A 13,700-nucleotide genomic window follows, 5' to 3' on the forward strand; every position below is an offset into this window, starting at 1 on the left:
CTCATGGGCTTGCATGCAATTTCCAATCTTGTACTGTTAGATGGTCACCATAGGTAAATGTTTTTCGATACACTGTAGCTTTGGCAAACAGTATAGAAATTCTGTTTTCTTTTCCTCACACATTCAAATCGTTATAAACAGACACTCTTCTAGTTATCTTGCCAAATTAATCTTTCAAGCACATGGAGATTAGACCTGTCTCTTCTTAGGCTGGGTACACACGATACAAAATTTCTTCCGATGCAATATCCTTAATGATTTTACCAACAACTGGTAAAAGAAAGTCTCCATCAGCATGATGATTCATGTGTACACACTAAACCCATTTATCCTCAGATCTGTGCTCTTCATCTGTCATAACCATCGGCTGAAAAGATCCTGACTCCGCACACTCCATAGAGACCTATGGACGCTGCCGGTCGTGACTGAGTACACACTGCAAAATCTGCACAAGGTCGTTGAGCAAGATTTTTAATTCAGTTTAAAAATCTAATGAAAGCTACAGGCCAATATCTCTCCTCGACCTTGATTTGAAAATTTATGCCAAAATACTAGCAAACCGTTTGAATACTTTTCTCCCCTCTCTGATCCATTATGACCAAGTAGGGTTCATCCTGGGATGCCAGGCGAGAGACAATACTAGACGTGCCATTAAAATCATCCACATTACAAATTCAAGGAGATCCTCAACTATTATGCTCTCTCTAGATGCCGAAAAAGCATTTGACAGGATCCCCTGGGACTTTATGAAAGCAGCTCTTGAGTCTTTTGGCTTCACTGGTGACTTCCTCACTGGCATCCTAGCACTATACACCACCCTTACTGCTAAAGTCCTGATTAATGGCACTCCCTCAGAATCATACTCCATTTGAAATGGAACACGACAGGGTTGCCTCCTTTCCCCTTTGATCTTTGCTCTGATAACTTAATTCCTGGCTTCCCAAATTAGGTCTAACCCTAACATACAAGGGGTCAAGGTGGGTAATACGAACTCTTTGCAGAAGATATCCTCCTGTCGCTTACTCAACCGGGGATCTCCTTACCCAACCTATATGCTATCCTTCAGAGCTACAGTGATGTTTCGGGCTGTAAGATAAACTACACCAAGTCAGAGGCCATGCTCTTTGCAGAAGATATCCTCCTGTCGCTTACTCAACCGGGGATCTCCTTACCCAACCTATATGCTATCCTTCAGAGCTACAGTGATGTTTCGGGCTGTAAGATAAACTACACCAAGTCAGAGGCCATGCTCTTTGCAGAAGATATCCTCCTGTCGCTTACTCAACCGGGGATCTCCTTACCCAACCTATATGCTATCCTTCAGAGCTACAGTGATGTTTCGGGCTGTAAGATAAACTACACCAAGTCAGAGGCCATGCTGCTTCACGTCTCTCCTCGAGACACCGTACTCCTCCGGACTAACTTTAATTTCAAATGGCAGAACAGGAAGATCAAGTACCTGGGTGTTTTCCCTCACATCTCGTTACAACCTCCTCTTTCGTGAGAATTTCCTACCCCTCATCTCCAGGACGCAATCCGACCTGACCTCCTGGAACCGTCTTATTATTTCGTGGCTGGGCAGGTTAATAGATGTGAAAATGAATATACTCCCCAAATGGCTATACCTTTTCCAAACCTGTCCCTGCCTCTTTCCTTGCCAACATCCAGAAGGCACTCACCCACTTTATTTGTAACCATAGACCTCCAAGAATCTCAGCCAATATCTTAAAACGATCAATACCTGAAGGGGGAAGAGGCCTTCCCGACCTCAGATTATACTATTTGGCCTCCCATCTTTCGCAAATCGTTGCCTCATACGCTCCCTCTGGCTCCACTGCATGGCTCGATATAGAATCGGCCAACCTAACCCTGCCCGATCTCTCCTCTCTCTGGGGCATATCACCCACTCGTCGCCCCCCTGCTGTTAAGTCACTCCCTTCTATTAAATTTGTCACTATGTTCTGGGACTCCAACTCCTCTAAACTAAAACTTTCAACTGTGATATCCCCTTTAACCCCCATCTGGCACAAGCCGTGTTCCCTCCTGGATTTTTCCACACAGGGCCGCTGGATTTCGCTAGCAGACCTCCAACTCCAATTTCCGTCCCAAATCCTCAGTCCCTTTGAATTCTTCCAAATTAATCATTTCTTACGGGGTCTACCACCAACCTATGTTCTTAGGGATCTTACCCCCTTTGAATCTCTGTATAGACGATATCCCTTGGATAAGGGCATGATTTCTCAAATATATAGTATTCTGCTCACTTCTGCCCTTCCCTCTCCAAACCCTCATGAAAGTGGGAAAAGGACCTTGGTCCTCCCCCGGATGAAGAGGCCTGGGAGGACATGAGACTGGGGATAGCTAAATGCTCTATATCAACTAAACTCAAGGAAACCTCCTACAAAATATATTATCGTTGGTATTACACTCCCACAAGACTCCATAGAATGTTCCCCTCTTCCTCGCACCACTGTTGGCGAGACTGTGGCCGCAGGGGTATGATGCTTCATATCTGGTGGTCCTGCCCGAAGATCACTTCCTTCTGGGACTCAGTCCATAGTTTCCTAAATACCCTTTTTGAAGCCCCCATCCCGAAAGATCCCTGGGTATTTCTTTTGTTATCCTCTCCAAGACCTGGACAAATTCTCCAAGAAATTAACCGCCCACATCCTGACAGCAGCCAAGTCACTCATAGCTCTTAACTGGAAAAATTCCTCACCCCCGTCTCTTTTGGCTCTCAAAAGGCAGATTTGGCATGTGGCAACTATGGAGGAGATTACGTACTACCTCCACGATAGAGGCCACATCTTCAATCAACTATGGGCCCCATGGCTAGCCATGGAACACACCTTTCCCCCTCAAACCACCACGTCCCCCGACCTGACCCATGTGCGATGACCATAACTCATCCCGACATGCATTTACCCCTCTGCTATGGGCTCAACACACCCTAATTACCTTCTGAATACCTGCAGTGCTTATCTTCGTGGTCCACCCCCTCCACCCCGCCCCCCCAAATCCCTTTTGTTCCTGCACCCTCTTTTTACTACTCTTTAAAACAATAAAAACTGGTAATTTTTGTTTAATGTTTCCCCAGTATGCGATGTACCACAATAACTGTTGTGATTTCATTGTATATGTTATACAGTATTATCGTTTTGCTGCTTGTATTTTCCTGACTCACCATTGAAAATAAAAAATTATAAAAACAAAAAAAAAAATAATCGCTCATCGTTGGAGTGTACACACTAATGTAATATCGGGCCGAACAGTCGTTTATCGTGTGATTGACATAGTAATTGGCTGACACCCCTGTAGTGTGTATCCAGCCTAAGCTACTACTCACTGTGAGACAACAAGAGAGAAATAACTAAACACGTGAGCGTTTCTTGATACAAATCATTGTACACAGACTATGTGGCTTTTTTTTTCACAGTTCATTTTTTTACAACATGGCATCAAAATATATTGGTTAGGGATTTCTTACCACTGACATTAAATATACATCCTGTCAATAACCCCCCAACTACTCTTAAGGTTTACACACAATAACTGATGGTATAAGTATTCTTGTTTTAATACTTGCTAGGAGCAATGATTGTGTAAGTGTTGGAATATAAATATTTCCTTGGTCTCTTGCAGACTGCAGAATTTTGTCTCCATCATCCATCCATACCGCTCGCTGCATGACATGTTTTCCAGTCTCTGAAGCAGCGCAGCATCCCCATAGCATTAAACACCATGTCACAGTAGAGATAGCACTCTAGGGATGATGGACAGTCCTCGACTTGAACCAGACAGAGTCGTGGCTTTAAAGCTAAAGAATTAAATGTTGGGGGTATATTTACTAAACTGCGGGTTTGAAAAAGTAGAGATGTTGCCTATAGCAACCAATCAGATTCTAGCTGTCATTTTGTAGAATGTAGTAAATAAATGATAACTAGAATCTGATTGGTTGCTATAGGCAACATCTCCACTTTTTCAAACCCGCAGTTTAGTAAATATAGCCCTAGGTCTCTTCAGACCTTCAAATCTACCTCCACTAGGTTTGTGGGCCTCTCTGTTTCCTACACAACATTTTACGTGATTTTTCTTCAACAATGGTTTTCTTTTTACCACCCTTCCATAATGCCCCTTATGATAAAGCTCAGATTGATGTAGTTCCCAGGCTGTTGTCCCATGGACGCTTTCTGTCATGGAAGACTGTAAGTCTGTCAGAGTTACCACAGTCCTCTTGTTGTCCTTCCTAACAAGTCCCTTTGCTCGCACGAATGCTCTGATTTAGAGAACAGTCTTTTCTAGGCCAATATACAGATGTGTTATATTCTCTCTTATTTCGTTATGATAGACTAGACAGTGGGCAGGGAGTATGACCTATTTGCAATCTCTTTATAACCATCCCATGATTTGTTTGAATATTCTTTGATCATCGTGATGAAGCTCTGTGTTTGCAAATCCACTGCCCATCTGTGGGATCTTTCACAAGCAGCTGCATTTATTTTGAAATCATTTGAAACTCTTTTATTTGTACACAGTTGGGCTTCAATCAGTTAAATGACTTTTAAAGATAACAGATATCACCAGGGTTTATTTTGCCTTACGAAAAAGGGGGAATTGGAGATGGATATTACACAAAATAATCTTAATAATAAGCAGTGGTAAGAGCTCCCAAATTCATTTGGATTCCATAATGTAAGAAAGCAACATGTGGAAAATGTAAAAGATGAATACTTTTTAAAGCTACTGTATTTATGATTAAATGTTTAAACATTGAAGGGAATGAGAACTTTTTAACAACACTCAATATTTATGTAGACCCTTACCCAGTACTCCCATCATGCCTATATATACTGCTTGACCAATGAAGCTAACAGCACACAGTTGAGGGCTTGGTACATCTGGATGGGTAGGTGTGTACCACATGTGGTACCTGATTGGACATAAGCTAGGGCCAGTTACCGCATCCTGAAGAGTCTATCAGTGCACTGTATACCTGGTATGACATGCCAGAGAACGGACTTAGACAAATAACATATTAAGCCGGCCTTGTATTTCACATATTATGTTTTGTTCCTTTTCTTTGTTTATTATATTACTTGGGTTTCCAGTAATTTAACAAGGCATTTGGGGAAAGTAGGACAGAAAAGAAGAGTGCTCTGCTTCCAGCGGAATCAGTAATCTCCCCCTATCTGTATTCCTTTGTGTAGATGAGTCTCTAAGCCGAAGCCAAGTATAAGACGTTTGATTATTGGCATTACTACTTGGCCATAGAAAGAGATCTTACCAGCCAGGACATAGGCACCCACAGCTTATTTGTTTCCCTTCTGCATAGTTTCTAGATCTTCTCATGAATTGATGTCTTATGTCTTTGCACAGATAAAGAGTCCTACTATTCGCTGATGGATGTAAATTGGTGGGCGGACAATGCTGTGATCTTGGCTCGCTCTTCTGGTGCTTTGACCGTGTCCTCTGTGAGAACATTAAAGAACTTGCTGGGGAAATCCTGCGAATGGTTTGAACCCTCTCCGCAGGTTACGGCGGCTCACGACGGAGGGTTTCTCAGCTTGGAGGTAACATGACATTACTGTAATGTGATTAACACTTCTAGCGGCCCATGCCTGGGGTAATGATTTTGATGAGGTTGACAAAGATTTGGCTTTTCATATTTGTATTAATTTTATTGTGAGTGTGTAATTACTAATAATTAAAGAGTGGCTGTAAACTAGGGATAAATATGGTGGCTTTGTATCTCACACAAGACACCGCAAAACCTTAATTCATGCATTCATCATCTCCTGCATCACCTATTGCAATTCCCTCCTTACTGGTCTTCCCAGTCAGACTTGAACCCCTACAATCTATTTTGAATGCAGTGGTTAGATTGATTTTCCTTGCAAACCGTTCTTCCTCTGCTGGGCCACTCTGTCAGTCTCTACATTGGCTGCCTGTATTTCAACAAATCCAATATAAAAAATTTTCTAACATACAAGGCCATCGACAAAATTACACCGACATTTCCTCACTTGTCTCAAAATATCTCCCTACTCAACACCTCTGTTCTTCACAAGATCTGCGTCTATCTTCCACTCTCCTCACATCCTCCCATTCCCAGTTACAGGACTTTTTCCGGGCTGCACTCACTTTGTGGAATTCCCTCCCTCGCACAATAAGACTTTACTCTGGTCTACAAACCTTCAAGCGTTCTCTGAAAACCCACCTCTTCAGACAAGCTTATAATATTCCTCAACCACCCTCTTAATCTCCCTAGCTTACCCTATTACCACCCTCTACACAACTAACACAAGACAACAACCCTCTGACCAAAATTGATGTGTGACTGATCACACAGCCCACTCAATACTTTTACCTTTGCATTCTAGCTGGACCAATGTGCAATATGATGTAGCATATGCCCTTGTGTTTCAAACTTCCATTGTCCCATAGATTGTAAGCTTGCAAGCAGGGTTCTCTGACCTCCCTGTCTGTATTACCCAGTATTGTCTTATGTTTGTTCCCATTTGTAAAGCGCTACGGAATTTGCTGGCGCTATATAAATAAATATTGATGATGATGTATATAGAATATGGAGTCCATTTGCTTCCACTTTACGGATAGGTTACCTCCACTTTCCCCTGTTTTACAGCATTTTAGCAGATGACTGCAGTAGGACTACACAAGTTGTACAGCTCTGTACAGTCATCCTGTTATGTTCTGTATGTTATCTGGAAATACATATTTTTATATTAACTATCACTATTTATATTATTGAAGGGGCCGCAAGTGGAGGACTAATAACATGTTAGGAATGCAGTACTCTGTGTGTGACAGCCACCTTTATAGCATCACCCGTAGCACCAGATATGTGTATTCAGATGTATCCGTTCAATTATGTTTGTCCCTCTTAATAATACCACTCTCTCTGCACTAGTTTGGGCGTATGTTCAAACATGCTGTGGAACGATCTTCCACGGTCCATCAGGTTAGCATCTACTCTCAAAAGCTTCAAGCGTGCCCTTAAGACTCATTTCTTTATTCTAGTCTATCAGTCCTCCCCCTAACTTCCTTGTCCTGGCTCTCTCCCCCAGTTAGTACCACCCTATTTGTGTCTCCCCCTTCCCTTTAGGATGTAAGCTCTCATGAGCAGGGCCCTCTTTCCTTGTGTGCTCCTTCTACTGTTCCTTCACCCTCTGTACCTCTTGGCCTGCTTCCCTAGCCCTCTTTTCCCTGTTGTCTTAAGCTTTGGCCTTCTTCTTGCTGATTTCTACCATCCCTTTCACTATCTGTCCCAGATATAATCTGATTTGCTTTACCCTGTCACCTGTGTTTTTGTATATATTTTTGTATCATGTTGTGTCTTGGTTCTGTTTTCTGTATATATAATGTACGACGCTGCGCACCCTTTGTGGCGCCTTATAAGTCAAAGATAATAATAATAATAATGCAGTTATACGAGGAACAGGAAGCACTGTATGATATACGTGCTCTAACCCATGGCCGAGGTGTCAGGGACTTTTTCCAATGTCACTGCTGACATGTAAATTGACTGCATTTACACATTGTAAATTGGTGCAGTCCACAGAATGAATGCTTCCACTGTGGACACGTCGGGTACACTTGTAAGGGAAGAGGAATCCTTTCTGATATTTATTGCATAGTTTTTGTTTTAAAGTCTGACTGCCCAAGGTCTATGGAAAGAACCGTGTGGAAATAAGCTTTTCTAGGTCATACAGTCGGCTAATAACTCCAGTCAATGCATATCAAAATACTAAGTGGGGATGCACAAGAGAACAAAATTAAATAGGAGAATGGAGAATTAAGCCTGTTTAGCGGATCCTGGGGAGAAATTGCAAATAAATACCAAGTAACTTTGTCTGCACACTGCACTCTAACCCCTCAGCACTGCTTATGGAAATTGAAAGTAAATTGTTTTAGCAGTCAGTCATTTTAATAACCTAAGAAGGGAAATAGCGCTGTACCAGACATAAGCTTATTACATTTATTATGTGTGTATTTGGAGGAATCATTAATCTTTTTTGGGTTTTAATAACTGATTGTGCTTAGAGGTAAGCTCCTGAACAATGGGATTCTTGGAGCTAACATTGTTTAGCCCATGTAGTCAGTGCTCTGATAGCGCCTTGTGCTGTTATATATTATATGCAGGTTAGAAATGTTGCATTGTTAGAGAATGAACAGCGGATTTAAATGTTCTATACCATAAAGGTATTGTTACAGACCTTTCTACCGCTAGTGCTCTGCTAGATTCTCTGTGAACTTAGATTACACTACAAACATAATTTATTTTCTTTGTGAATAGTTATTTTTTTTTTGTTAAATTTGAATATATAGAGGTTTGTTTTTTTGGGGTTTTTTAACGTTACATAATATTATTTTTCTGATGTTACTAGTAACTCTTCATAGTATAGAAGCTAGCATTTTCCTTTTGACTTGCGGTATTCCTGGCAGACTTCACTTTTAGTGGACCAGTAAACTAAAAGTACAAGCTGTTATTAACATCTGCAGATAGCGGAAATAAAGATGTAAGACATTATCATGCGTCCGGGTCCAGCGATAACCAGGACATTAATGTGTAGTTGTGACAATGGGACAGTCAATTCTAATGCTCAATGTCCCGCCAGAAGCAGGGACAGTTAGGAGGAGATATATCACTAGCCTTTCTGACTTCAAGAGTCTGGTAACGAGAATCAATATCCTTCTGATTCTTGCGCCAGTAATCTAATTGGAAACGGATCTTGTTTGTCTGTGCGTGATCTCGGCAACAAGAACGTGACCAGTTTCAAGGCGGTTTCTGTTCCTTAGGTGACTGATGCCTATAGTCTATTTTGAAACATGTCTAGTAGGTAAAAGTTATGAATGCTGCATGTAGCGTTTTCACCTGGCAGACAAAAAAAAATGCTGCAGACAACGGACGTATCGCATTGAAACTAATGGAAAACGCCGTTTCCTGTCACACTCAAGATACAAAAGCTATAAAGCAGCATTTCCCATAGCAGATAATAGAATGCTCAGAAAAGTTCATGAAAACACTTCTAAATTATTCTGAGCTTTGGAAAACAGCCGGAATACACTTCTTCTAATATACAGGTGTGACACCATCTACCATACTGCAATGTCACTGCCTGTTTACATATAAATAAATGTAATTATTGGTCAGAGCAGTCTTTTCTAGTACAAAGTTCTAGACATATTTTTCTAATGTACAAGTGATGTTACTTTTTACTTTTACAATATGTGGTCAATTTTATTAACTTTTGAGGTTTTTCTATATAGTTCTTATTTGTTCGTGGTTCCAATGTTTTACATATTATATTTAAAGGTAAAATGGTCAGTGTAGTTTTAAAAACATCTTAAACCCATATTTACTGTTGTGTATGGTATTTTTTTCTAATAATCCAGGGCTCTGTCACCACTGACGGCTGCTTATTTTTGGCCCATTAAACACTGAAACATACATTTTTATGTTGATTTAAATGTGCACAGCCACACTTATTTCCATGTCCAACAAAGACATGGATATATGTATTGCTAGGTCTGGTCCGCAATACTCAGTGCCAGGCTGTGTGACACCATGACAAGAAACTTTCAGTAGTGGCTTTATATGGTTCTGAGATCAGATCTTGCTATTAAGCCCCCTTTATCCCTAAAAATCACCATAGCCCTGACTGTAGTAATATTCAGACTGTTACCCTACTTTACTCTTGTTGCACTACAAGCCCCAGCATGTTCTGCCATCTTCAACTAGAAACCCACCGTTTGCTTGAGTCTGTAGTTTGTCATATTTTTAAAATGTTATCCAGTCTGTGTGTGCTTATTTATAACATATAAATGGCCATCTTCTTGGTCAGCACTAAGGTGGATAAATCGACACATTAAAATCCATAGAAGCCCAGGTGGTGGAAAGAGCTATACACAGCAATACAGAAAGCTGTTGTGCTGACATTTGTCACACTGTGCGCTTAATCATAGTTATGTGGTGAAGCTCCATGGTCGGTCTATGATTAAGCGCACAGTGTGAGACGGCTTTTCATGTGCTGCGTGCAAGCTAATTTGCTATCCGGATTTATTTTAATATAGATATATTTTTTGTTTCATACGCCTCCGTTCCTTATAAAGCCACTACTATTGTATTGGATTATTTCCATGCCATCTTCTAGATCTGTGCTGGTCATCATTCTGAAATCTTATTAATAAACTGTGTACTCCTGATTCTACTTCATCGGCTGCCGCCGCAAGTTACTGCGTCTGGTCTGTGCAAAACCATGTCCACGTGTGACTGCATACATCAACCAACTAGTATTGTCCTGGATATGGAGCATTATGATGTTTGTAAATATAAGCCTACAGCACTTTAATTTTGTGGAAGTAAAATACAAATTTTGTCATAAGAACAGGAAATGAAAATCATTGATGGAACCAGCTGATATACCAAGTACTTTACTTTAGGGTACAAATACAGAATTATGGTTCATAAAACAGGTCAAAAACACCAACAAATGTAAAGATCAGAAAAAGATTCCCAGTGATCTGTGTAAACCGGTAACGGCCCACAATCTTCCTTTATCAGTTTAACAGGATCATCACAGCACTGTTCTGTGCTGGTGGAGGACCCTGCTACTTCTACTATAAAACTTAGTTTATCTCCGTTCCCTTCCTGAATCTTAACTCTGCCCTCTCTCATGCTTCCCTGATCTCACTGACATAGTCAAATGATTAGACCGGTAACTGCTTCCCACAAGATCAGCGCACTCATCTCCTGAAATAATCTGTGCTGCTGTAAGTATCCCAGTGATCTGATTGGCTATAACTTCTTCCATTATGGCTCACTTTAAAATGGTTGTCACAGACAAACAGGAAGTGAGGGATGACAATAATAGACGGACAGATTCTAGTCCACAGCACTCAAAACAGAAACTAATGCAAAAACTTCCATGCAAGCTATCTAAATAACAATGAAACCATATATGGACATAAGTCTGAAATGCTTAAATTTAATTTCCTGTCCTACATCTCGGGATGTTCACCTTTTCTCTTCTATATATCAGGACTTTTCTGTGATCAGTCCTGTTGATAAAGCATAATATCTGAATACAGATGTGTATACCAATACTTTTCTATTTATATATTTATTCAGCTGTGTGAGTACAGGACTTAATTGGAACAGAAATACTATCCAAACTTAAGAAGATTTTCTCCAGGTGATACCTGGCTCAACAATCATAAAACGTATTTCTGAGTGTACGACAGTTATTAATTCCGTCCTAAGGAAATTCAGCTTAGAACTCAAATGGTAACAGCGCAGGTTCTGGTACTTGCTTCATGGAACGGGGACAGATAGCATTTGAGAGGTAATTGTAGCATATACAAAAGACCTTTCTTCCGAATCATTAATGCTGGATTAGACATTTGATATTTGGTGTAGCAGTAGGAGAGCTGTCATTTGCTCACTGAGTGATGTAGTTTATTCGGCTGTGGGTAAAACGTTCCTCTGCTCTGCCAACTATAGAAAAATCACATTGAATACAATTCCAACATATGGCAAAAAATAGTGGATGAAAAATGTAATAAAAAGACAGTATTCATATTTTCTTATACCTTTGTCCAGTGGGTCCCAAACATTCTCAGTTCGTGGCATCCTTAGGGTCTCCATAATATTTTCAAGGCACTCCTGAGCCAAAATAATTTCCAAGTAGTCCCTTGCCTTGCTTACCCAGCTTACCACCAGTCCTGGCAGCGGCACCACTGTTGTGAGATTGCCCCAGCATCCCGGGGAGCTGCGGCGCACAGTTTGGGAATTGCTGCCTTTGTCCATTGCTTGGGAGATAGATCAGGAACAATTACAACAACCTTTAAACATTCAACAAATTACATTTTTAGCAACACAAATAGTAGTGCAGGGGCTAACGCAGGCTATATAGAGGGGTGTTTCCGAGCTGTGCCGCCAGAGGCGGTCGTGACTAACATGCATGGATTGTGGCTATCATTTTAGCTATGTGCACTACTGTTAGATGCACACAACTTCCCCTTCACGAGCAGAGAAGTGTGAAGCTGGACATACCTACCAACTGTCCTTGCAGTGAGGACAAAGTCCTGACTTAGCGGGGCAGTCACCTAAAATTGGACTGTCCCACCAGAACCAGGACAGCTGGTAGACTGTCCTGCTCTCTTCTACCTGTTCTTGCAGCTTTTACTACCTGCAACTGCTGATGTCTTTAGCTCAGTTTCCACTTATCTGGATCCTGGAATGTTGGCTTCCTGTTTGGAGAAATCAATAGCATTTGCATTTAATAATTAGGCCCCCCTCCCAGCAACCAGCCCCAACCTTAAATTAATAGCATTCACATTTTATAAATAGCTCTCCTTCTCCACAATCCCAGCCCCACATTCAATTAATAGCCCCAAATCACCTCAACATTAAGTTAATAGTCCCATCAGCCCACCCTAAATTAATAGGCACCACACCACTATTAATTATATAGCTTCCACCCAAAAATGAATATCACCCACCCACCATTAAATAATTATCTCCCACCCTCACAATTAAATTAATAGTCCAAACCCTCACCCACATTACATTAGGAGCCCCCTCACCTTCCATCTGGCGCTGTACTTTGCAGAGGCAGACTCTTCTGTCTGCCTTGTTTGTTTGCCTGTACAGTGGGACAGCAAGTATGTCAGCTGGTGTGCACCCCATGCATGACATGCTGTCAGCGGGGAAAAGAAGGGCAAGCACATACAGAGGGAAGTAACGGATCTGGTACATCTGTGACTGCAGTAAGGTGACAGGACCTGTGGGATGAACCAGACCTGTTACACAATCAACGCCCCTTTCCTAAGGAGGTGGGTTCCAGGTGTGCTCCTCTGGTGGTAGAGTGACATGAACTGTACTATGACAACTGTTTATTTTTGTTGTTGTTGTTTTCAGACTTCTGCATGCCTTTCACATACTAAACTTTTTTCCTGCTTCTTAATTGGTTGTCAGCCTGTGTGTTTGTGTATATGACTGTGGTCTGGTAAATCTGTAGTTCAAAAGCAGAATTCTACTGAAATGTAATCATTGATGCAGGAATTCCTCACAGCCAGCAGGCAGAGTTTAAGCTGACCCTGAAACCTTTCCATAGACTCGTTGACAAACAGCACCCCGTATAGGCAGGTTAAGTGTACTGTACAATGTAAAATAAAAAAAAAAAATGTTTTTCAGTCAATATAATAAAGAAAATAATACCGTTGTAGGGCTACTGCTCAGCTACAAGGAGCCAATAATAATGACCATGCTGACTATCTGATCTAGAACCTAGTGACATGACTGAAGTACTTTGTCCCTGTAAATGGATATTCTGTCCTCTTCGAGATATTAGTATAGACCATTTCTGTTTGTGTTTCCAGTGTGAAGTAAAACTTGCTCCGAAAAGGTCCCGCTTGGAGAGCAGAGCCGGTGAGGAGTTTGGCGATGAAGACTCGGACTACGATGATGAGATGTCGGCCAAAGCCAGATATTTTGCTTACATAAAGCAAGGGCTTTACTTTGTTACTGAAATGGAGCGCTTTGCACCTCCTCGCAAGCGTCCGCGCACTATTACCAAAACTTACAGGCTCGTTAGTTTGCGTTCTACGACTCCAGAGGAACTTTACCAGAGGAAGGTGTGTTGGTTTATAAGCAATAGTAGAAAATTACATTTAGTGCT

The 13,700-nt window shown here is 41.3% G+C and overlaps 1 protein-coding gene across 2 annotated transcripts in view; it reads left to right on the top strand.

The window, feature by feature from the left end:
* The window catches only part of NBAS (NBAS subunit of NRZ tethering complex), a 477,499-nt gene that overhangs the window by 87,333 nt on the left and 376,466 nt on the right, over positions 1–13,700 (top strand). For both annotated transcript variants that reach the window (XM_075201412.1, XM_075201413.1), the window contains exons 14-15: positions 5,377–5,570; positions 13,402–13,656. In XM_075201412.1, coding sequence (XP_075057513.1) covers positions 5,377–5,570; positions 13,402–13,656 — 449 coding nt within the window. The remainder of the gene's footprint in view (positions 1–5,376; positions 5,571–13,401; positions 13,657–13,700) is intronic.

The sequence above is a fragment of the Mixophyes fleayi genome, chromosome 3 (genome assembly GCF_038048845.1).
Source record: "Mixophyes fleayi isolate aMixFle1 chromosome 3, aMixFle1.hap1, whole genome shotgun sequence".
Lineage (NCBI taxonomy): Eukaryota > Metazoa > Chordata > Amphibia > Anura > Limnodynastidae > Mixophyes > Mixophyes fleayi.